This window comes from Bactrocera dorsalis, chromosome 4, assembly GCF_023373825.1.
Source record: "Bactrocera dorsalis isolate Fly_Bdor chromosome 4, ASM2337382v1, whole genome shotgun sequence".
Taxonomy (NCBI): domain Eukaryota; kingdom Metazoa; phylum Arthropoda; class Insecta; order Diptera; family Tephritidae; genus Bactrocera; species Bactrocera dorsalis.
Window position 1 is genome coordinate 53,825,708 of NC_064306.1, and position 26,921 is coordinate 53,852,628.

A 26,921-nucleotide genomic window follows, 5' to 3' on the forward strand; every position below is an offset into this window, starting at 1 on the left:
GATCAGAAATACGAAAAGACTTTTTCGACTGCCCAATACAATACATAACTGATTTATTTGCAAAACTAATGCTTTCCCACATATTTTGACAGTTTAATATGATAAGCTTTTGTATTGTCATTTGATATAAAAATTTCAAAGATTCTTTTGACCATTTTTGGTTCAAAACATATGTTTACGATTAAAAAAAGCGCCGGATTTTGGTGATTAGCGCCATATTTATTTTAATAGCGTCATGCCTTTTTTAGATTACAAAGCTTAGATACATACATACAACAAGTAGAAAATAGCGACAAATTCCATGCGAGGCTTCATAACATCGAACGTGAAGCTTTTATGGTTTTTTATGGGCTTCTTAAACCGAAAAAACTTCCGTTCAGCGAACACACAGCGTAACAGCTGTATTAGAGCCAAACCTCACTTTGATACACGCTAGCTAATTATATACGCTTATCCATAAGTACCCATATATTTTTATACATTTGTATGTGCATATATGAAGCGAATAATTTCCAACTTGCTTTTAACCCTCGAACACCTCAAACACCCCAAAAAACACATTTTATATCTATATTAGCATAAAACATTAATTAAGTTGTCATATCGACGCCTCCTAAAGAACCCTCATCAATAATGCAAAGCAAAGCGAATAGACAAAAAAAACACAACAACCACAAAGTGATCATAATAACAGTAAACACGACACATAAATATGAATTATGAATTCAACAGCATTCACTACCTTTCATTACATATCATTTATTTATTTGTTTTGCTACTCACTTTTGCATTCATTGGCGTCACGTGCCGTTGCGCGACCCCACGGCCGATCGAAATGGAATGGCTTGCAGCGTTCGCAGTCGCGACCCGTTGTATTATGTTTGCACTCGCAGGCGAGCACACCGTAACGATCCGGTGAGCATTTCGATGCATGACCGTTGCACTTACAGCGTCCACCGACGAGAAAATCGGACACAGCATAATGTTGGCCCAAACCGCCGGCACCGTTCAGCGCCGCCGACCCAGCGCTCGAGATGGTGACCGCAGCTGGTACGCCCAAACCATCGGCTGCCGGCTCGATCACATTCATACCATATTGTTGTATCAACACGGAATTGCTTGCGGCTTCGCTATATTTGCCATTCGGCTTAATATCGGCGCCGTTGGTCTCCAAAACATTCAACGTATTCGGTTCGGGCATTTGCAGACGATGAAACTCCACTTTGACATCGGTGGCGGTGACCCAATCTTGCAGCACTTGCGACGAATCCAAATCACGTGCCGATGGACGTCCTTCCAATGTGCTGAAAGCGATGCGCGAACCCTGCAGTCCAGTCACCTCGCCCACCTGCCCACGTGAGTCGGTGCAGCGTGCTTCGTGTTCGTTGTGCTTGGTGATTGTGGCACGATTTGGACGCCCGTAAACGCGTCGACACTGTGAACTGTAGAACTGGAAGGGTTGCCATGTCTTGCCATAATCCGTGCTCTTAAAGATCGCAATCGAATCGGGTTTCACCGATTTCGGACACAATTGCAGACTTACATAGGTCAGTTCGTATTTCTTGCCCAGCGACAGCGTCAACGATACATTATCGCGTGGCGCATTCATGCTTGTCACCGCCGGTACGGGCGCCGAACGCCAACACGTCACATTATTCGAATTATTCAAATCGGTTAGCGCTGATTCGGGAAAGCGGCGCGCCGGATTGCTGTGATCGCAAATATGGCAGCTCAAATCTTGTAGATTGGCTTGTGTGCCGGCACCGCTCAGTTCGCAATAGCGTTGCGGCTGCTCGAGTCCACAAGTGCTGGACGCCTGCACGGGCGCGCCGAAAGCGGCATTCACGAAATCGGGTATACAGCGGCGCGCCTTGTCATCGTCGTAGCAAGGATCGTTGGGCGTTTCGGCGGCCATCATTTTCATGTACGCATCGTTGGGTATGGCGCGGCAGAGAGCGATGAGTGTGCTTAGTAGCAGCAGGAGTGGGAGTAACGTGGCTAATGCATTGAGGCGCCGCATGTTGTTGACTGTGGGTAGTCAAGGGTGGGAGAGAATATGGGGATTATGTTTGCTGTTGGGTGTTGACTAATTGTCTGCTTGTTTGCGTCGTTCAATTATGCTTTTGTGCGAGTTTAGTTTGATCACTCAATCGTCCGTTAATTTTGAGATTTATTGCCGTTATTTGGGCTCGTTAGTTTGAGTGTTTTTTGTTCGTTTGTTCGTATTTTATTGCTGGATTAACTGGAGTTTGTTGGAAAGCTTCGAATCTTATCTCTCTGAGAATATTTATTGTTGTTGTTAACGTTTTTTGGAGATTTATACTGATTAATTATGTTTTTATCGTATTTTCTGCTCAACTGGCTTTAACTCAAGTTTTTTTGTTTTGGTAATTGGAGTTTCTCTGCTTAGAGTTGTGGTTTCGGAGAGGTTTTCTGCATAACACTCTTTTACAAGCAACTGTTAAAATATATTTTTGCTGAAAAATATTTGTGTAATTTTTTTAGCACTTTTATTAAAAATTTTTTGAGCACTTTTTTTAACTTTTGAGCGCTTTTTAGATATTATTTTTTTCTATAAGAATCGAAGTTCAAGTTGTCTAAAATTTTTTTTCAAACTAATTTTTATTAGTTTTTGTAATCTATTCGAAATATTTATCGTTTATCTCTTCTCGTTAGTTTCACTCAATTACTTTCACTCAAAAATTTTGTTTTCCTCTTAGAAAATCGTATATCCCTCTTAAGTTGCTGCACAAAGATTCTTCTAATTCACAAATTAATTTCACTTTGAAATGCACTTTTACACGCCGCTGCAATTCTAATTCTGCTTAAAAGTGATTTTGCATGTCACTCAAAAATTCGCCACGGTTTTCGAATTACGTGCGCAACGAAAGTGTAGAAGAATTTTCACAACAATCAATAGCCAGACTAAAGACGAAGCTGCTCACTGGAAATAATTTTTAATTTCGTTTCGTTTTTCTTCGATTTTTCTTGTTATTTGCTATTTTTTCTTTGCAGAAACAACGCAATTTTCACATTGATAACTCGTAAAATTTCATAATTCAATTTATCAGCAATCAATCAATCACTGCGAGACACACGCTCACTTCACTTTCGTTTCGTTTTCGTCGCTACACAATGCTTTTCGTTTTTTTTTTCCAATTTCTATGATGAATATTGTTTAGTTATGCTCAAGACGCGCTCAATGCGCACGCGACTTGCACTTTTCTAACCGCCCGTCGTCAGGTTCAACTGCATTTCATTCACGAAACTCAACGACCCTATACAAACGACGACCGACACTCGTATTAACAGACTGACCGACTAATTAACTGGCTTGCGAAGGCGCAAATGTTCTACCGACTCGAATTGGTTCAACGCGCACGCGATCTCTTACTCCGTAAAACTACCGATTTTCGCCTACAATTCGGCGTCGTTTGCGTTTGCGTCTGTGTGTGTTTGTTTGGCTTGAAACAGCTTGGTACAGCTATACGCGACGTGTACGTCGATTCAAGCTGCCTGTTCACAGTCAACTGAAATTGAAAATCAGCACCCAGCAAGCAGACGCAGCGCTCACAGTCAGTCAGCTAAGCAGCCGCCGCAGCCGGTCGGCCTGCCATTCGTACGTAGCATCGTATCGGCAGCGCGCATTGCGGCGCAAAAGTACCGAGATTCGGTGGCTGCGACTGTGACTGCGGTAGCATCGGCCGCAGTTCGTCTGCTTGGCTTGCCTTTACCTACAATGAATCTGCGGTACTTGATACCTGCCCACTCACCCCCTTCTTGTTGTTTGTTGAGTTTCCCAAGCGTACGCATTCGTCCGTCTTTCGTTTGTTTGCTGCGATGCTGCCAACACCTTTGTTGTTGTGTTCGTTTTCATTCACCGTTTGTTTTTTTTTCGCTTCGCGCGTATGTTCGTGTTGCATTCGAACTAAACACAACCAGTTGGCTGGGCTGACTTGCCGGTTGTTGCTGCCAGTTGTTGTTGCCGCCACGCGCGTCCAACAGTTGTGCGCACCTTTTGGCGCTGTTGTTTGCAGCCAGTCGGAAAAACTGCTGTTAGCTGCTTTGCTTTTGCTGCTGCTGTGTTTGCCGTTGTGTAGGTTTGCGTCTTCGCTGTGTGTCTTCAGCGTCCACAGTCTGTCGGCATTCGTTATTCACCACACTCTCAAGAGTTTGACTTTTCTCGTCTGTTTTGTAGGATGCTGCGCACTAGCTTTGCGAGCATTGGCGAGTCTGTGGAGTGTTATTCTCTGAGTTTTCGTTTCTCAAAAGGAGCATACTGTTTGCTCCCCTATGTTTCAGTTGTTTAGCTTCAAAGTTTTATTGATATCCTTTCCGATGTTGCTGCAACTACTGTGGATGCTGTTTTGCAGTCGGCTGGTGGCCACATTAATGGACAGTAACAGGTTGTTCATTTATGTTTTGGATACACAGTAGTCCACTGTCGGAGCACCTTAACCACTTATTCGGAGTGATATTATCTACTTGTATAATGATACGACTATTGAGGAAATGTGGTTCTAGCTGACGTCACAAATATGACATAATATCGTTTCTTTTAGACTTTTGAAGTCTTTCGATATGCCATCTGCTACGTTGATGCATTTTTGACTGAATGTCTTCTCCAACTTTAGTCGGCCACCGAACCGAAATTCGTAGTCAGTGGCCGCAACTTTAAAAGCGCTACGTCCAATTTATGGTCGTCATAGTCGTCCTATCAGATCAACAACTGAGCGTCCAGTAAAAAATTTGAATCCATATTCACAGAACAAAACCCGTGCTAATGAGACAAAGAAATGACCGTGATGTTGAAAATATTCCGGTCGCTAGCGCATCAATTGAGGAAGACCCAAATCAGTCATTTACATGTCGTTCTCAAGCGTTGGGCATCTCTGAGACGTCATTATGACGAATTTTGCGAAAAGATCTTGTCCTACAACCTTATAAGATCAAATTGACGCAAGAACTGAAGCCCAAAATCGTCGTATGTTCGTGAATTGGGCTCAGCAGAAGCTTGAAAATGATCTTGATTTTCATCGAAAAATTATCTTTAGCGATGAGGCTCATTTCTGGCTGAATGGCTTTGTCAATAAGCAAAATTAGCATTATTATCAGGTAGCAATAAACACGTACTGCGTCATTGTGCCTTTACTGTGAATAGGATCGGTACTGCTTAATGATAACCGAATATTTTTGGCCCGGAGTGGATGATATGCACTTGGACAAAATTTGGTTCCAACAGGACGGCGCCACAATCGATTTATTGAAGACCAAGTTTGGTGAACGAGTTATCTCACGAAATGGCTCTGTAAATTAGCCGCCTCGGTCGATTTGTCTATGGTTTGGCCAACAAGCTAGCAACGATTGATGACGATTGAATATGGAATTGTAGCAGTATCGGCCGATTCTGCTTGAAAACAGTCGAAAATCGAGTTCAGGGTCTGGACATCTGCAAGCGTGCCCGTGGTGACTATGCAAAAGAAATCGAGTTCCATACATAATGGAATCGAATGTACTTTCAGAGGAATAAAGAATTTCATTGATACCCCGAACCGTTTTTTTTTAAAGCGCTCTTATGGAAAACCCTATTAGTGTGTAAGTTACGGGAAAAGTAAAAATATGATCATCATCATCTTCCTGAGGAAATCATACATTTACTTACGACTAAATCTCTTGAAAATAATTATTTTAGTCTAATATATAGTTAAGAGTTGTATAATTTTACTAAGCAAAGTTGTTATGATTTTTTACTAAAACGTGGTATTTGCTTTTGTTTCAGATCATCATATTTAAGGGTGAGTAAATTTATAGAAATACTAAAAAATTATTTTATTTAGATTAATTTCTTTATTGAATTCAAAATAAATGAAAAAAAAAATAAATTTAAACAAAAACAATATATTTTTTTAAAAATAATTTTTTTGATTATTATTTGATATTATCTGATTTTTAGTGGCTTCACTTGTGAAGATAAATTATTGGTTTCTCGGCATCCACCTCATATGTGTCATGACAAATACTTAGACGCATTAAAACCATTCTTTGAACTGCAGGCTATTTACTTTTTTGTCGCTCATTAAATAAGAAAAAAATACTTAAACTTGCTTTCCTCAAACCATTTCTACATTTATATAGATATGTTGCCGATTTTAAATGTTTCATGCAGGACAAAAATTATAAATATGGGGTCTACCTATGTTGGACATATTCTAGTGATCACAATGTGTTTTTTCTCTTTTGTCTTGTTGTTCCGAAGGTGGAACATGCTGCCAAGGTGAACTCGCAGGATGCATGATTCCCCTTTTACGGGACTGCGCTCAGATAGTATTAAATAACTATGCTGGACTTGTGAAATAGCATGCTTACGTACTAAACCCTTATCTTCGGCTGCAGTAGCTTGTATTTAAACCTGCGGGACCACCGTTAAGCACTACTTTGCTGGACCAAGTTGGAAGATAAATCTTCACACCCTCTCTCCAGGGTTATTCATGTGGACTTATGCTTCTCCGCAGCTTTTTTTTATTCTTGGTTCTTTGATCGCTATTGCGGCCCACTCTGCATTTTTTGCGGTTCCTTCTGCGGAACATTGTATTTCATTATGGTACCCAAAATTGTGCAGGTATTCCCTGCAACCGCCATGGCCCGATATGAACTGCGTTAAAAAGAAGTCTGTTGGACCGTGTTGTTTGTCAATCTAAGCTGGTACATTCTTAATTAGTCTATATGTCCATCTTCCTTTATCTGCAGCATCTCATTGCGTTTGCCACTCCTCGAGACTTGTCTTTCTCACCTTTTTGGGCTCATGGGCCGTTAGGCATTTATTCGTGGCTTTTGTTTTACAATAAACTCTACTTTACTCAGAGGCCATTATACCCGGTGGCATAAGACCAGATATAATAGAAATCGTTTCATGAGACACTGTTCGACATTGGCAACTCTAAGGGCGCATACCTGGACACACCCTTTGCCTTATTGACACTGGGCTGTCCCCCATACCGGAGCTGTGCACATTAGTATTAACTGGCTAACTTTAGCTAGCAGAGCTCTCCTACTTTGGCCTGGGCCAAATCATAATGTGTGCTTAATAATGTGCCACTGTTTGTTAAATCTAATGAGGTTCCGAGCACTTTCTTTCTTACAGACTGTATTTTGCAATATCCTTCTTTTAATTTTCGTTCGCCAGTAATATTTTTAATTGGGAATATTTCACTTTACTGTGACAAGAATCGTTTAGTATCTTTAGTAACTGATTGGTGGAAACTCGAAGAAATTTCGGCTTCTGTTTAGGTGATGTTTCGATGTGTTAAGTCGATTTTTTTAGTATGGTTGACTTTTACTCTAAAATGACTAGGTTAGAGGATATAATTATTCTCTTTAAAAACATTTCGTTGAGCCAAAAAATGCTTTTTGGGCGAATGATTTCATGAAAAAAGGAACGAAAATGAGATGAATGATCAGCGGGACGAGCTGAGTTGAGTAACCATGTCTGTCTCCTAGTTAATTTTTGAGATATCGATCTGAAATTTTGGACTCGTCTTTTTCTTCCCAAAACCCTGCATATTTGGTGGAATCCCGGATATCTGACTACTATAACGTATGGCTGCCCTACAAACTGGCCGATAAAAGTCAAGTCCCTGCATGAAAAACTTTTTTGTTTGACGAGATATTTCCACGAAATGTCGCACAAAATATTATCCAATGCTTAGTTTTAATATTCGAACATATTGATCAAATCGGATTTCTATATCATATAGCTGCTTTACAAACTGACTATCAAAAACAAAACAAAGACCTTTTGATATCCTTTTATGTCAAACGAAGTGCACCTGGGAAGGGTATTATAGCTAGAGTGCAGCTGAATATAACGTTTTTTCTTTATCTTATTATTTTTTATTAAGACAGTTTAGTACAACTTTTTCATAATCATACTGCGAACCCTCGACTGCTTTTACTCAAAACACTTTTTTCCACCAGTATTTTATTTAAACGCACATTTACTCAAACGGGCTTTATTTTCATTCAAATTCATTTTGTATAATTCACATACTTTCTTCTAAAAAAATCATTGCACATTTCATTATTGAATGCTTTTCTCACTCTCTCTTCCATTATTTGCCAAATAAAGTTAATTCAAGTGTTGATTTGTAAACATTTCCATCATCATCAGCAAAATTTAACTTCAGCATTCACACGTTGCACATTACTTAATTGCACTTATTCTCAACTTGCTGCGCCTGATGCGGCAAGCCACAAGCTGCAGCCTCATCTTCGCCCTACAACTGTAGGTGAAACACAACTCAAGCGGGGTGCTGCCCTACAAACATATGAACGTACGCACACACTCACACATATGTATATAGAGATAGGCAAACATAAAGCTAATTAAACGCGTTAAATGTAAATAAAACAAAGGCAAAGCAAACCACAAGTCGCTAATTAACTTGATTGAAGTAAAATGCGCTTATCAGCACAACCACAGCGAAAGCCGCCGCGTCGCCGCATAGCCGCAACGTGCACACCCTGTAAAACCGAAACGCGAAATCGCCTACTTAAAGCACACACTCAAGCTCCGTGGGTTCACACGCATAGGTCGACATGCATGTATGTGTGTAAGTGTGCTTCCACTTGCATTTAATTGCAGCTTAGCGCCAAGTTGGCGTAGGCTTAGCTGCTGGCGCACACACTTGTGAGCTCCGGGTTTGTGTAGGCTCCTTGTTTAAGCGCTGATTAAGAAATTTTAATCAAAATCCCATCATAATTGCCAAAATTGATGGTTTTCATTAGCGGTATGAATCGTGTTCAATATGCGCAATGCACAACACTATAAACTAAAGCTCGCTCTCTGCAAGCTTGTGAGTAGATATATAGATAAATGTATGTAGTTATGAAAGTGCAATGGGTGTAGTCTCTGGAAACTCCTCGTATTTATGAGGTCTTACTAGTTTAGTATGTTTGTGAATAGAGTTGAGTTAGTTAAATTATATCAAAACAAGTTATAATTTTGATTCTTTTTACAGAAAGTTCGCGATTCTCTGTTTTTACGGTATCTATAAAATGTTTTCATAAAAGAAGAAATTGCGAAAAAAACTTTATACAAAGCTCTCAGTTAGGCATTTGAGGCGACTGGGTACTTCCATTGAATTCGAATGATGAATGTATTGGGTTTATAGCTATATTTGTCAATGATAATTGTTGCCAAAGACAAGAAAAGCAAAAGCCGACTGTCCAAGTCGCCAAAGTGAGCCCTGCATTTGGTGGCATCAGAAGGGCGTTCTGTATTATGAGCTTCTAAAGGTGGGGTAAAATATTAATGAGAAACTCAACCAACAACTACCCATCAAAAAGAGCGGTCGATTCCACGGAAACGCCCTGAATTTGCGACTAGACACGAGGCAATAATTCTTCATCTTAATAATGCTCGGCCTGATGTTGCAGGACTGGTCAAAAACTATATTTAAAACAGCGCCTGGGAAGTTCGGCTCATCCTCCTAATAGCTAAGATCTTTTCCCGTTTTGACCGCCATTTGTTCGGGTCATTGAGGGATGTCCTCACTGGAATATGGTTCAAACGGGGTGTAAGAAATTAGCTTCATTCATTCTTGGCCTCCAAGCCGGCGGAGTTCTTTTGGATTCCAACAATTTCCAAAAAGATGGAAATATGCTATAGGATGAGATGGGAATATATGGAACAATACTATTTTACTTACAGGTTTTTCTTATAAAAGTGATGCAATATTTGAAAAAAGAAAACGAGAGGTTCCCCACTTTTTTTTAAGAAAAAAAAAAACAGAAACTTAAAATTTAATGGGAAATGCTTATCACCATTCGAAAGAATATTCTTTGGCATTTACTTTTTGAAGTTTATCTCCTTCATATATTGTCCATCCGTTGAGTCGAATTTTCGATTATTCGTTCGAGCAATTCGTCTGGTAACCGGCGAATGACATGTGTAGAGTCTTCCTCCACGGCCTGAATCGAAGCGGGATTGCACGCATAGATCTTAGGTAAAGGTCTAATGGTATGATATCACGCGATCTTGGTGGCCAATCGACCGGCCCAAAACGTGAAATTATCTGTTCACCGAACTGTCCTCGCAATAAATCCATTGATTGATGCCATGTGTGGGATATGGCGCCGTTTTGTTGAAATGTCGCCGAGATCACAAGCTTCAATTTCAGGCATCAAGTAGGTTATAATGGCGCGATAACAGGCACCATTTATGAATACGTTCTTACCGACATCATTTTTGAAGAAATGTGGCCCGATGATTCACCGGCCCACAAACCACACCAGCCCGTTGTTTTTTCTGGATAAAATGGCAGCTCTGGGGTCTTTTCAGGTTGCTCTTCGTTCCAAATGCGGCAATTTTGCTTGCTTACATACCTATGGAGCCAAAAAAGGGCCTCTTTCTTAAACAAAATTTGGCTGGAAAACGTCGGATCTTCTTGGCATTTTGAAGAGCCCATAGAACGAAGCGATATCGCTTGGGAAGATCGAACAGCTTCAGTTCTTATAGAATCGTAGTTTGTACGCTTTCAAATTATGATATCGACGTAAAATGCGTCAAGTCCTTCCATTCGTCAGTCTCAGTAACTGCGAACGGCGTCGAATCGACTCTCCACGGTCTTCGTGTACACTCTTAGTTACGGCTGCTATATGATCTTCACTTCTTTATATATAATACTTGAAAGGTGTTTTTGGGATAGCAGTCATAAATATGTATCCTTCTAGTTTAGTGTTTTGAGGTGGTGCATTTAATTGTATCTCCGATAACGTCTTTGTGGACATCTTTTTTCTGAAGCACGTAACAGACATTCTTTGATAGGCAGATTGATCGTCTAGATTACTCACTACTAGATCTAATCTAAACCAATTCGATCCTACATAAATTCGCTTCTTCATAAGTTACTTAGTGCCTCATCGTACCAGCAGTGAGTTCTTTAAGTCTGTGCGCACTTAGGAAATGGAGATGAAAATTCAATATATCAAAATTGTCCAAGCGGATGCCTTAAACTCTTTTCTACAACTTTAGTACTTCAACCAGAATTTTAATCCAAAAACGGTATGCGATAAGTTTTTGGCATAAGAATACCGTTGAGGAGATTCTACTAGTTTTATCTCCTTTGGCATTCACTGCCGTCTCCTCATATCAGGTATTTAAAATCTTGTACCGCGATCTGAAGTATTCATCTTAGAAGTATGGAACAAAAACTCTAAGTAAAGTTGTGGAATGAAGATTTTTAAAGTGGCCTATAGTGGCCACTTATAATTATGTTAAATAATAATCAACGTTGTTTTAATTAGAACTGGATATCTCTCTCAACTTGTGACGATGCCAAGTTCAGAAATTTATTTGATGTTATCCCATAATCCTGCCTTAACTTTGTGGGTACACTATTAGCACTCAGTACTAAAAAAGGTTCCCACATACACATATTAGCATTAATATGTTATGCCTATTGACAAACACTTTACGACACTTCTGTCAGTAAACGAACTAATTTGCTTAAGCCTCCCTGATGGCACACAGAGTTACACTTCAATTTTAAAAGCAAAACGAAGTGTGTGTTTTGTTTGAGTGTTCTCATTTAGTTAATGACTTTTAAAAGCAACAACAACTATTGCCAACAAGCTTTTGTTAAAACTGTAGTTTTACAGTCACAGTGAATGCAACTCTGCTTTCAACACCGTTGCAATAGACTTCGAAGTGACGCTGGTTGGACTTTCAAGGACGATTGCACACTATCACTTACAAATGCAATTACCTACATGCATATACACCTGTAATAGAGCCTCACCGGCAAATAACGGTACAGGCATTTTCATCGTCTAAACGAAACTAGATTAAACTCCGGCAATCACTCGCTGTCGGCTTTTGTTTGCTTAGTGCCCACTATCAGTGTCAAAGTAGAGCTATTTTTCCATTGAATTGAATGTTAGGACCAACATATAGTGACTCAAATGCTGGTCAGCTTGTGTTTATGACAGCCAAGGCTGCATTTATCGGTGGCGTAACTAGGAAACCAACTCGGAAACCAGCCAGCCAGCCGGCCAACCAACGGTATGCCTATCATTCTCATTACCAAACCGTCCAGCGTTAGCTTTTGTCCTTCAACCACATGGTTCTGCCTATCACTGCCACCGCTGCAGGCCACAACAAACAAACAGTTTGGCAGCAGATAAGCAACTCCTTGGTGAGTTTAAATGCCGCTGCAACACACATATCCTGTGTGAAGCGGCGAGCTGTTGAAAACTTTTTCCGAACGGCGCAATCCAATATTGTCGCTTTCGTGCCGAGCCCAAATCAATCCAATCTATTTTGGTGCCTCGAACTCTGTGCAAGCGCTCAAGTGCAGTAGATTGAGGAACTGTATGGACGAGTGCAGTGAAGTGAGCTTGTTGGCTTGCTGACTCGACCACACTATTACCACGGTCCCGCAGTCCCTTCAGCCTGGTGGTAACGCTCATCTCGTTGCTTTGTTTGCTTTCTGGCTTAAATACAACGCCTCTGTTTCGACTGAAGCTACTCTATTTCGGCAGTCGTTCAGCTCAGCTGCGAACTCGCTTTGTTTATCTGTCTGTCTATATACGTCCGTCTGCTGGGTTGTTGATTTGGTTTCGCCTCTTTTGGTTTATTACCTCCCTTAAATGCTGAAGATGCTGTCGACTGCTGAGCTACGTGCTTGAACCGTTTGCAGACGTGCTTAGTCCGCCGCGCCGATTGTCCAATGTAATATTTATCTCGACCAGTCTAACATGCCTACATACATAGAAATGTTTGTACAACAACAACATCAAAGCCACATCAATAAATGCGGCTCTTTGCGGCGAGCGTTCTGCATGTGGACGAGTGACCAAATCCTTTTGACTCTTCTTTTTTCCTGTTTCCTTTGTTCTCCTCACTCAATCGAGTGTTTAGTTGAGCGTTGAGGTGTTCAGCTGTGGAACGGTGTGTTAGGGAGTCTACTGCCCAGTCATGCTGTGCGCTGTGTTTCTCTATAAGCGCGCCGGTCTTCTATGAAAGCACACACATATAGTTATGTGTATGTATTTCTTGTTTGTTTATTTATGATTTCAGTTATTTATAAGAATTGGATTGAAATCAAATATATATATTTTTAGTTTTCTGACCGCAAATACCGACTTGCTGGCAAATATTCAATTGTTTTTGGCTTGTAAATGCGCTGAGCTGTGGCTAAAGCATACCAATAGGCGTGTAGACATGAATAAACCGCACTTGTGGTTGCCTCAACGTTTTAAGAAGAGTTGTAGTCTTTAAATTTTATGCAAGTAAAATACGTAAGTTGTGGTTTGGGTTAACATTTGGTTATCTCTTAAGTTAAATTGCATAACCTTGATAAACTTTAAAAGTATATTTGGTAAAACAGGTTAGAGCAGGTTTGAACTGAAAAAATCTTACAAAATTTCGTTTTGGCTCTGTAACCTCAAAATCAATTATTCCGTTTTTGGTCGAAGCCTATGTCATTAGTCCTTTCTTTTTCTCAAATTGACAAAAAATTGTTGATCTTTCTAGTTCTTCTACATTCTCTGCTATTACCAGCAGATACCGCATTAAATGATATCTATATGTGACCTGGTCTACGAAAAGGGGGCTTAGGTGTCAAAAAAAAAAAAAAAAACAATTAATGAGATAACTGACGAAACGAGTTGTTTATTTCTAACAGCTTTTCCCAGAAAACTAGTTTTCGCACGTTAGCTTCCTTTTCGTAGACCAGGTCACATATAGTTTAAGTTCAGTCAATATCTGGTCGTGGTCATGATATTTTGAACCTTTGAGAACAATTTATGTCGCTTTATTGTTTCCAAATTGCTGTGAAGAATCTTTTTCCGCTCACCAGCACGAATTTGTATCACTCACTTTTATGTGCTTAGCCTAAGATAGTACTTATTCTAACATTTTTATTTCAAGGTCAAATTGTTTCAAACAATCATGATGGTTAGGGTTGTCAAGGCTATAGTTCAAGTGATTTTGAGCAAACATTGACGATCATTCACCAGTAACCTCTTATTCAATTCTACCATCGGTCGTGAACTGATCCTTTGGTCTTCATAAAACTGTTCGCTCATATACTTCTAACTACTCACACATTGCCTTAAACAAAATACACTTGATTCTTTATTTTAAAATGTCTTGATGCTACCGTTTATTTGGTTTCTTCCATTCAGTTAGATTATTTGTACAACTATAAACTCATACGGGCTCAGAGATATGCTCCGCGATATAGATATATATTACATAAAGGGTTTTGTTCAAGAAAAAAACGCATACATTTTTTATTATGGTCAAGAATATAGCTCTATTTAAATGATAAGGGCGGTTGGGTGGAATAAATTGGAGCCGAGAAATACAAATACAAAATTATATATACCAAGGATGTTAAATCGCACGATTTTGGAGACCAAGCCACAGACACACGACGCCAGAAAAAGCGCTCACGAAATGCTTCCTTGAATAAATGTGTTGTTTCGTTAGCGGTGTGGCAAGTAGCGCCCTCTTGTTTGAACTAAAGTTTGTCCACATACACATCTTTCAGTTCAGGCAGGATAAAGTCACAAATAATGGCCCTATACGTTCTCCTTTAATGTATCATTATAGCCGGCTTCATGTTTGAAGAAATATGAACAAATATCTCCTTCTGCGCTTAAAGCTTCTCGAACAATGAACTGAACCAATAATGGTTTCTTGGCTTTTGCGATATCGCTGAAATTTTGCATACGTCGATTTCTCCCCAAACAGCTGCATATTTGACGGAACTGCCGATATCACAAAGTTATCGATTAAGTTTAAGGTTTTGTATTTGTGAATCGTCTTTATGTGACAATACAAGGTCTGTCGCAAAAGAAACAGAACTTTTTAAATATAACTGTTTCTGGTGGCGCCACCTATTGGTGGGTATATGAAATAAAAAGTTTGATCTCTTGTTGACATTTCGTAAAAATTTTAAGACAATTGGATAACTACAATCGATGTTATCGATCAAAAAGTGACAGCAGCTTTTGGTCATCGGTCGTGAAATGCATTTTGAACAAAGAGCAAATATTAAATTTTGTTTTAAACTTGGGAAAACGTTTACTGAAACATTTCAAATTATGAAAAAAGTTTATGGTGATCAGTGCCTATCCCGTAGTAATGTGCATGATTGGTTTAAGCGATTCCAAGAAGGTCGTGAGGACCGCTGTAGTGATCAGAAGTTACCGAAAAAAAGTCGTCTTCAGAAGTCAAAAATAAAGACAATGCTGATTTGTTTTTACGATTCCGAGGGTATTGTACACCGAGAGTTCGTCCCACCTGGCCAAACGATTAATGCTGTGTTTTACCTTGGTGTTATGAAGCGTCTTTTGTCACGCATTCGTCGTGCTCGACCACAATACCGTGAGCTCCTGCTCCTGGCGCCTGTTGCAGGATAATGCGCCGTGTCATCGGTCGACGCTTGTCACTGATTTTTTGACAAAAAACACCATATTAACCATTAATCACTCACCCTACTCACCTGGTCTGGCACCCTGTGATTTTTACCTATTTGGAAAACTTCATTTGCCCATGAAAGGACACTGGTTTCCGGACAAGTCAGCTATCCAAAAGGCGACGACCGATATTCTCAAGAGCATTCCGAACACTTATTTGAAATGCTAATTGACCGGGCTAAACGCTGTATCGAAGCGCAAGGAAACTACTTTGAATAAAAATTATAACTTTTGAAAAATATTAATTTTTTGTTGTTTTTTTTTTAACAGTCCTGTTTCTTTTGCGACAGACCTTGTAAATCCTCAAGAATTTCAGCATGGATTCTTATCTAAGAAGACGCTAAGATAACGTACAATCTCCGAATGAATTGTTCACTATAGCGAACCACTATAGTATATGAGTATAGCTGTCTTACAAACTGGTTTATTAAACCAAGATATAAATCTTCATAAAAAATCGTTTTTCCTTATTAACCAGCCCTCATAATATTCGATTGAATAGACCACGTATCACGTACGACTTGGCTCATTTACGACGAGATCTTAAATTTAAAGCTTACAAAATACAGCTTGTGCAAGAATTGAAGCTGGTCGGTCTTCCAAGAAGATCTGTAGTATTCGAGCCAAATTTTTTTCAGCGATGAGGCCCATTTCTGGGTATGTAACCAACAAAAATTGTTGCATTTTAGTCGAAGAGCATCCTGAAGAGATTCAAGGCTATGGATTCCGCCTTTTTAACCATTAAGTACCACTTTATTGGGAATTCAACCAATACTCTACATGTTTATGTCCTCTTTCTTCGAATTAAACAAAAGATAACTACTCGATTTCTCTCCAACGCCTCCAGTTCATCTGCATTTGTTTCGGTTCCGCTTTTGGTTTTCAGGAATACCTCAGTTCATGCGTTCAAAGTTTATGCAAGTCACATCTACTAAAAGTGTGTCAGCTCGATGACGATTAAAATTTCTTGAAGTGCTTCCATGTTGACCATTGTTCCAGCATCCATAATGTAGACTGATTTGAGTGAAAAGTTCTGACTAAAAATAACACATGTGAAATGAATTGGGAACCCACTATCTCTACGACATAGAGAATATACTTTAAAATAGGTTATCCCCAGGAAGCAATCACAGCAGGACTTACTTACGGCAATTGACACTCAGAACTACCTACCGAGGTATGGCTATATTTGCTCCTCTTATCTGCGTCTCCACATTTGATTGCATTTTTTGCCTCTGTGTGCCTAACATAAACTCAAATAAACGGTAATCTGCATATGTGCGTATGCGTGTGTGTGGTTGAGCGTGCATTAATGCCACAACTCTTATGCTGTTGCGCGTTCTGCCATAAACCCGTTATTGACCACCGCCTGTGATGCTGTTATTGCCGTGGAATATTGGTCAGCGTGTTGGTAATGGCAATTGAGCGGCAATGCTATCGGCACCTACACAGCAACGACAGCAACAACATCAAGTAACATCAGTAACAACAACAACAACAATAGCTAGCATATCGCCAGTGCCCAGAACAACCTCAATTTTAGTGCCAACAGTTGGCAGTGTAGGTCAGTGTTATGCGGCAACAGGGTCCCTTCATTCCATATATTGCCACATGCAGGCTGACCATCCGCTGTGTCACCCCCGCGTGTCCACTTGCTTTACTATTCAGCACTTGTTGCCTGCTTTTTCAATGTTTGTTGTTGTTTTTTCTTTGCATTTTTTCTTCTTTTTCTGCAACTTTACACCACTATCACATATTTCATTGGCGATTTTGCCGCTCAAGCTGTACAATAACTACCAGCGCCAATAGCGCAAGCAAAAACAACAACAACAGCAAAAGCGTTTGTGCCTATAGCGCGCTGCTGCCAACGGTTATAAACGATTTATGGTCACATTTATGGCTTATTTCTTTTCATTCGATTTTTCATTTGTTTTCATTTTGCCATTATATTCTTTTATTTGCCCCCTTTCCATCTTTTGCACCTCCGCACCTCCTCATAGCCACATTTTCTGATTCGATTTCATATTTTGCTTTTTGGTCAACCTTATCCTTTCACACTCAGCACTCGCTCGCCGCTCGCATGGATGGATTATGTCCACTATCTTTTTTGCTTTTTTTGTTTTTGTTGCTCTTTTTTATGACATTCTTTCCTGGTTATGGGCTTTTGCTGATATTGGCCGCTTGATAAGCTCGCCGCCGTACCCTGAGTATTTGCTTTGGCGTGGTCAGAGCGAGTTTATTTTATTTTGGCGTTTCAGCATTTTCGCCATCCACCTCCATATACCTTCACTGGTCTAAAAACAATATGCATAGTATATATATAACTATATTAATGTCACTATGTGTATTTGTAGTTATAGAGAGTTTATGTTGTACGCTCGCCTTCATCCATTCCATTTAAGCGACAGTTAAGGGCTCTTAACTCAGCGTGTCCACATTTTTGCGTCAAATAATCTTTAATTCTGGCAGTTTATTTCAATTTGTAGCGAGTCATAAAACACGTATACAGCGTAATCCAATATACAGGGTGTGTGTTATATGTTATATTGATACATAGATATATTTCTTTTCAGTCGAAGCAGTCCCCCAATTGTATCTTCCCTTCAGTAGTCAACGTCTATTGGAATACCAGCTGATCAAATTTTACCCGGACTGGACCACTTAGCCTGCGTACGCATTCCGAACGATAAAAAATTCTTCTCACAATGATAAAACCTTTTCTATGATCGTGTGAAGTGTGATCTCCATACTATATGTCACTAAGCGTGTGTGTTATTCCTGACGCGAAAAGTTCATTTGGAGATTCTCACCACCAAAAAGGATTTTTATGCCACGTTTCCTTCCGGTTGTTACAAACATGGTGGTAAACTTTATGTTTGTCCACCTGTCCGTGTGATAAAGACCTGAACAACGAGTTTGGTTAATGTTTTGGGTATGAAGCGTGTCAATTCTAAGCCTGTACCGGATAAACTGATTTTTTGGCAATGGTCGCCAAAGAAGTGTTTGATAGTAGCTGAGGACCCATTTTCGTCAAACTTCATTATGAATATGACCTCGCAACTGCCCAGGTTAAGTTAAGTTAGCAAGCAGGTTTGATTCAAAAATTGTTGGATCTCACTTGATCAGATGTTTGTGGTACCCAAAATTGCTGTAGACAGCTTCCTGGAATTCGACCTTTAATGTACAGTTTGATGAGTCTCTGTAACGTTTTAAACAGAAGCGAAAAGAGGCTGACAGATTTAAAGTCCTCAGAGAGAGCTTTTACTCGCATTCGGCACAAACGCCAATCTAATCTACCTCCATGTCACAGAAATATGTCCTAATTTGACGCAGTTCGCGTGGTTGATCCCGTCTGAAGTGAATAGGTATAAGGACGTGGAATTCGGGAGACTTAAATGCCTTAAAAGAGTTTGTAGCCCCCGTCAGACGACGCTCGTCCGAAAGATCTGAAAGGGCTCTATGGGTTTTTTGAAGCTCTCAAGGTGGTACTTCTTCCGTATATATGTCCCATAGTTCCAGCCTTATCTCTCAGATATCAAAAGTAGTATTTTTTCTCGAATACGCATAAAACAAGAGGATACATGGCAGCTTTCTTAGAAGACTTTCCAGAAAGGAATTTTCGGCTTCCTAATCTCAAAATTGTGTATTGTCCCGCTTTATACAATGTCCAATCTGAGCTAAGTTCGCTTCTGAAAGGCTTTCTGGACAGTCGTCTGTTTGTAGATCAGATTTTGATAACTCCGGTGTCTACCAAGGGGGTTTTCCTTTTCCTTTCTGAGTTTACAGGAGACAAGAGCTATCAAGAGCAAACTTACATACATAAGTGAACTCATCAATCACGCTGTCAGATAGCTTTAAGCTTCGAGTTGGCGAGACCGGAAGAGCTATCGAACTTTCTTGCCGAAACTGTGGAGCAATCAGCGCATGGTAAAATTAACCGAAACCGCAAAAATTAAAATTCGTTGAAAGCACTGACTTCAGCGAGGATTCATAATAAGTTTATAAAAAATTTATTTAAGTGTTAGCAGGTTAGATGAAAATAGATATTTTTTTGGTCAGTCCGGGTCAAATTTGATCACATGCGATTTAGCATTTCATCACTTCGCCTATGGAACTTAGAGGAGACCACTAGTAAATACGTTACGATATTCTAAGAAACTACACTTTTCTCCATAAATATTTCGTTCGTAAACTAAAATAGCCTTGAGTACCACTCTTGATCTCTGGTTGAGGCTACAAAGCGCAGTTAAACTTTTGAACTTTTCTATACTTTAGCAGTGTCTTAACTTTTAGTATTTTCAATAAGTTTTAACCTTTACATGAAGTCTATTCCTGCCTTGCTACCGTACTTGAATGCTTCTACAACTTGTAATGTATTGTCTATACTGCGATTATTGAAAACTTGGAACATTGTAAAGCGTCTGCCAAGACAACTTCGCATTGCTTGTATCAAGAATTTACCAGAACAGTTTTCGAAGAATTATTGTGCCGAATTTGACTTTAAATATCGATATTCTTTATGAAAAATTACTTTATTAAAGAATTACGTTTTTCCTTTCTTCAAATGATTAATGGTGATATTCTATCATTTCCAAGTCTAAGCTCCCTCTCTGCTCTATGTATCTTTCGAGATATTATGAACATGAATGCGAAAATCAAATTCAAAGAACCATCACAATCATAGCCAATTTCACTCTACTTCGTCACTGTTCATCATTCTCAAAGTGTCGTTGACGTCTGGCCAATCGCAAAGTCTGTCTATCGATCATATTCAACAAAGTATTTATTTCAGCCACTGCAAAACATGTGTGATGAAAAATCAATCGATATTTCTAGTTTTCAAATAAAATGCACTGTGCAAATGCAATATATTCAAGGCTTTTGACTGTGCAAACGAAAGGCCAGGTACCGCATCACCATTTTCAAGTGCCATTTACTAAAAGCTCCAGGTTGAAAAATAAAAGTGAAATACGTGGAATCATAGAGCAACTGCATTGCACTTTACTCCAGCGCATTTGAATCAAAGCGAAACAAAAAATAAGCTACGAGGGACGCTGGATAGTTTAGTGTAAAGTACGAAGGCAACCAATTCAGAGGTTCTTCAATTGTTCGAAGAGGAAAATATTTAACGAATGGTTTGGAGGCTCTTTGCGGTTATTTATCTGTGAATATCACATAAGATTGGAGTTGGATGATAAGAAGATCTGTGTAAATTGTAAAGTGATATCAAGAAGTTCAAGAGATCAAAACACGGCGGATACACCAGCTAGTCCACTGCGTCTGATTGGACTCAGAAGCTAAAGATCTGAAACTTTTTACTTTCGATTGCTTTGTTGCGTTATATTGGTACTATGCTGACAAGGTCGGCCATTTTGAATGTTTATTTGATTTTTGACAGCTGTACTTGCTTGGACGCGTTTCGATTCCTTGTTGTTGTTGTTGTAACGGGCAACTAATCACCTTAGGATGGTAAGGATTAGGTAAATTGTCATCGAGGTCATCCAACGGTAGGCCTAGCAAAGGGACTGTTTCGACGGGGTCGGACTACAAGGAGAGCGTTCTTAGATATGTAGGGTTAGCAAGTCATGCAAAGAGGTGGTTAGTGTCATGCGGGGACTCGTTGGTTTGTTCCCAAAATTAAAGAGGCTCAGGCAAAGACGGTGCTGCGCTAGGATGGAGGAGACAAAAACTGCATCGCAATATGCGATACTTTCTAAATAAATATCGTAATAACACTTACGTTCTCAAAAGCTGCGTACTTCTAAAATTACCCTCGTAGTGCTATTGATTATATGCAAAAAGTGCAACAGCCACTAAGCTTTCTACAACTTCAGTTGCAATCACCCACGTCAGTTGGCGCGCAAACAAAGTGGGCCAAGCTGTATTTGGACTCAATGTACTGGCATTTGTAGGATTGCCATTTCCATTTGTTGCTTGCTTTGAAATATTTTTACTTTTCCTTTTCATATACTTTTCTGCATGAACATACATACATATATCACATATAGAGATATATAATATGTGTACTCTGTGGTAGCCACTTTAAAATACGTTTGTACACTTATATATTCTATATAATATTGTATATGTTTCCCTTTTGTCTACACCCACCCACACATTTTTGCTTTGTTTCTCTCCTTTGTCGGTTTCTCTCTGCTCCAGTTTGTAGCCTTTTGCCATGACGACATGACAAGATTCTTATCAGTAGTCATAAATATTTTTGTTCGCAACCAAAATATAAGAAAAATGGAAAATATTTTGGCGAAAAAGAGTTTAAATTATTTTATGGCATGTTTGGCTGTTGATTTGTTGTCATGCATTTGTTATTAGGAGACATTTACTTTTTTGGCATCTAAATCGGCAGACAAAGTCCAACAAACAAAGGATCACAAATTGCCATAAATCACGACAGATTTGAGTGAGTTAAAGAAAAAAAATGCAAACAAATGTTTTCACTTGATTAAAATACCTAAAATATGGGTGTGTTACTTCTTTGTCAAATTAATTTGTTGACGTTTGTGGATTCTGCAGGTCAGCAGGGTGCTCTTTAGAAAATTTTGGGAGTTACATTAAGTTTGACGTTGTCATTTATTTTAAATATTACAATAAAATTAAGCTCATATCAGGAAAACTTGTATCCTAATTTTCTTTCTTACTCGGCCCTAAATTCATTATTTTTTTCACCATTCCCTACCCTGTTTCAGTTTTTCTGAAGGAAGTTTATCCAGTTTCATTTATTTGGGGTCTAAGCCCTAATAAAAGGTGATCCATTTCGAAAAAACGCGGCTGCGTCTCAGCTTATCCATCCTTGAAGTCAATTTTCGATGACTCGTTTGATCATTTTGTCTGGTAACTGGCGAATGACCCACATGGTGTTTTGCTCCAAGACCTGAATCGAACCTAGATTGTCCGCATAGACTTTACATATCCCCACAGGTAAGACTCTGAGGGAGTGATATCACATGATCTTGGTGGCCAATCGATCTTTCCAAAACGTAAATTTATCTGCTTACCGGAAGTGGCGCGGTCTTGTTAAAACGAAATGTCGCCGAGATCATATCCTTCAACTTTAGGCATCAAATAGTGGGTTATCATAGAAGGATATCGGTCGCAATTGGCGGTTACGTTCTCACCGTCTCCCTCTCTCTCTTTCATTTTTGAAGAAATATGGACCGATGATTCCACTGGCCCACAAACCACATCAAACCGTTTTTAATGGCAGCTCTTGAATGTCGTCAGGTTGCTCTTCTTATATTTTCTTCACTGTGTGCTGATATAATCCAATAGTGAATGCTAGGTCTCAAGATGGGTGATGGTGTTGCAAATAGTACGCTCGGTAGACCGATTATGTTGACCATAAGTTGAGCGAAGCGCTCGAGCCACGGTCTTTACAGAACGAGAATTTTCGCAATAAAGTTGTATGATTTGTAAACGTTCTTCAGGTTTTCCATACCAATATACCGAATATCATAATCAGCCAACTGCTGTGCGAAGCCAATGAGTTAGCGAGTCATGGTCTCTATTTGGGTCCCACCATACTTTTAAAAGTATAAACTACTATAGCTCATTTCAACCTTTAGCACCTATGTTTGGTTTCCGTGATAATTTCCTTTATATAGTTAGTCCCCTAGCCTAATGATATGTTCTTAATGATGTGTCGGATATCAGGAAGCAAACTGCTGGCGTTACTTTAACGAAATCCTTAGATTTTTAAGTCGGTATTGGTGTGATAATGAAGCACCGCAACGACTAATGCGAAGGCTTGTTCGTTTTGGCGGTTGCTAGAATTTTATGAGTTTATGAAGTCTACAGAAAAAGATTCTACGTAGAGAACAGAAAACTGTGGCGCTTGTGAAGTATTGATTAAATTACCTCGAGGCGAATTTCTTTGCCTCGCTAAAGGATATTTAAGTAGACAGTACAGAATATAATTGTTGCGGGGTAGATATAAGATGCTCACATTAACTTCGTTAGCTAAGTAATACAGAGATTTCGGGAGTGATAATTGGAGAGGGACTACTTATTACCATTTACTATTCGATCGACCGCAACTTCAGAACAAAGATAATCTTTTTATCTACCTCCCACACAAAAGAAAATTACCTGAACTCAACCTCCTTCCCACCGCACTTCCGCCAAAGAAATCACTTTGTGCTGCATTTAAGTACTTTTTCATATGCTTAATTATCAATTCACAACCACAATTCGTCTGGCGCAGCACTACTATTTTCGAACTACTTTTGGGTGCATTTAAGGGGCTCATTGCCAGGCGAGACGTGACGACGCTACAAGCGCGTGGCGACCACAAAATTCTACTGCCGATTGCTACCATAATAAACCTAACACAACGGTCGATTGCCGTCCATACGGTATCGACACTACACGTGGCGAAGTTGTCGATGGAGTTAACTAACGGTACGTTACCACCAAAATGCCCTTGAATTAATAATGAATTACGTAAAAAGGTCACGTATTAAGTTATTGGCTGGCGAAATGCTTACGGAGCAGTACGACTCACTCGAAATTTGTACGGATTTGCTGCGGCGGCTAAGCTGCTGAGTGGTCAAAAAATTTGTCTGCACCATAGGATTTGTATGTATGTTTGAATATACACAGAAAGGTATTCTAATGCAAGACAGAGAGAGCGCAGGGAGAGCAATGGCTGCTGAAATTTAATGCAATTAAAAGTGGATGACAATCAAATCCCATGGAAATTGTCGTAGCCTATTAGGAGGGACGTGCTGGGACGATACAACAAGGAAGTTGAGCAGAGTAACGGTCGCTGAAAGCGTACACCGAATTTCAATTACCCTTACTGTAAGGAGCGGAGAGCGGCGAAGTAGCGCTGAATGTGCGGATTTTGGACCGCAAAAAGTAGCCGAGAAATAAAATAAAACACCAAATTTGCATTTCTCACACACAAACAAATCCAGCTTGCCGCTTACCCAAGTAGCTACACGATATTGTGGTACTCAACATTTAGTCCGGATATGTTGAATTTGTACCAAATATTTATACCACACCAACACACTCGTAATTCACATATAGACGCGCATAAATTCCAGCACTCACACGCACACACTCACCAGAGTCGAGTTGAATTTTTGCGGCGCACCAAAGTCATCTCACATTGTGCCACCAGCTTAAAGCAAGCGCTGCACGGCGTTGTCGCCTAGCCAGTGGCAGCCATTAGAGGATTAAGAAAGTGCTTGAAAACCGTTTTTTCTTTGCGCTGGGCAAGTCAGTGAATTCGCTGCATTTTGGTGAATTTAATTTTGCTTATATGCTGGAAATTCAGTTTCGCTTCTGAAGTTCGCTGCCCACCAAACCGCAAGGACCTCTAGCCACATTCGAGCTATAGCGGGGAGAGAGTTTCGGCGCTTCTAATGTTTGGCTGCATGTCAGGGTCGGCTTAGATGAGTTTTTGTTGGTTTTTCCCCAAGCACTGTTGCGCGCAATAGACACTCGTTTAATCCTCTGAATTTTGCAAATGACTCTCAACTCAGCGCCAACGGAGACCAGTAAAGCCCGCAATATCAACAAGCGAGTTGGTAACCCACTTTACTGAGGCACGGTGGGTTTGTGGCGTGAAAAATATTATCGGAGAGAAAATTTTATAGATGAGTTATATCTTCCTATCGACAGTAGCACTTAAAACTATTTTATACATAGCACACCTGGACATTGCCGGCAGATATGATACTGGCAAGTGCGCTCTAAAACCCACGAAATCTGTATATATGAAAAGATCCGAACAAGGATAAGCTGATACTAGCTCCTTCTTCAAGTGTATTCCTGAAAACTTGGATAACTTCGTCGCAGAGGCTACTCGTGGCAGCTTCTTCTTTGCTCACTACCGACGAGGAATATGTGGATCGGCAGGAGTCGCTGAAAACGAAACCCAAGGGAAAACGAAACCTAAGGAAACTAAGAGGGAACGTTGGATGAGAGTTTTCTGTATGGAGCTCTCCGTTAATCTTAGGTTTAGGCTACCGGACCACTGTAGTATTTTTCATGCAGACCCAGCTGCTTGTAATGAGCATTTACTGCGACAGCAGAGCGGCAATAGTGGTGCAGTGCTCGCTAACTGTGCGCTCAAAGACAGTTAAGTAGTTCCTGTTCTCACTAGAAATAGTAGCAAGCTACTTCATCACACCGACATCGCTGGTTACTGCAAAGCCGATGAGTTAGGGGGGCACCTTTGCCAAGCTCACATTGCAATGGAGTCGACTTGGACCTATCGTGCGCTTTGTAGCTGGTGGTAGACGACGCACTCTTGTACAACTGTAAGATCCCTTTTGCCTAGAGTAGAACGCAAGAAATCTTCTGTTCTTGCCGCAATCGTTTTTACTGGACATTGACCAAAAGACATTCATGCAGTAAGACTAATAAATTTGGATGGGCGTGAGGTAGAAAGATTCAGGTACTTTGTCAAGTGCCTTTGCAAGACTGGGGCTGAAACATCTCGGCATGCCAGGAGACATAGTCGATTCTGAAAATAACCACCTCAACTAATTTATGGTAGACTCAAAGTGTAGCCAGGTCCTTTTCCAACTGGTCTTTGCAACGGAGTGGAGGTCTTCTACTTTCTCCGGGCGGTATTGCTTCGTATACTCTCAGGGCTGGAGAGTTTTTACCTATTCAAACGCTTTGTCCATTTGTGAGTGTCTTATGATCAATTACGTAGGAATTCCGCGATTGACCGGCGTTTTACGCTGTCCAAGTGAGATCCCTGTTAGGATAGACTTCTTCCCCTAACCTAACTTACATCTTCCTTAAGTAAAAACTTATACGCCATATTTTTCAAATTCGATTTAGATTTCGGTGGTGATTGTATAGGTAACCAAATGTCAGCGTTTACTAACCTATCCGATCCGATTGTATATAATGGGAACACGGCCGGAACAATGTTGTATAGTTAATGCGAAAAACTTGAAATACACGTCCTCAGAATTAAGTTGAGTTGATTCCCATTATTTTCAAGATTTGGCTTGGCACAAGGTTCTACTTCATGTAGATTTTACACTACAAGAGTCCGTAAGCCTATATTGGACATACGAGAAATACATTTTTTGGTTTTTATTCGGAAAAAGGAACGTTGGCATATTTTTTTATAGATTTGAATGCTTTGAGTTTCCAGGGATCTAATTAAAATACGGATGAGGGTCTGATAAAAATTTGTATAACCTAACACCTTGAAAAAATTACGAGTCGAAAATACAGAGGTCTCTTGGGCTGGCTGGATTACATGGGAAATATTACCAAATTTAAGATCACTACTTTTGAAGCAGTGTCTTTTAAAATTCCTTCGGCTGGGGTGTTTGGATGTATAGACTTGACTTTCGACTTAACATTACCAGGGATAGTTCGGAGCTCTGCCGGAACACGAAAAAGATGAAAGACCAACTCACCATTCAATTTACTTATCTACGGTT

The 26,921-nt window shown here is 39.9% G+C and overlaps 1 protein-coding gene across 3 annotated transcripts in view; it reads right to left on the minus strand.

The window, feature by feature from the left end:
• LOC105228810 (netrin-B) overlaps positions 1-26,921 on the minus strand; it is a 590,578-nt gene that overhangs the window by 198,957 nt on the left and 364,700 nt on the right. The window contains exon 1 of one of the 3 annotated variants that reach the window (XM_011208786.4): positions 784-3,538. The exons of the other annotated variants lie outside the window; for them this stretch is intronic. Coding sequence (XP_011207088.2) covers positions 784-2,020 — 1,237 coding nt within the window. The 5' untranslated portion in view covers positions 2,021-3,538. Of the gene's footprint in view, positions 1-783; positions 3,539-26,921 lie in introns of those variants that run through there. 3 annotated transcript variants of the gene reach the window in all.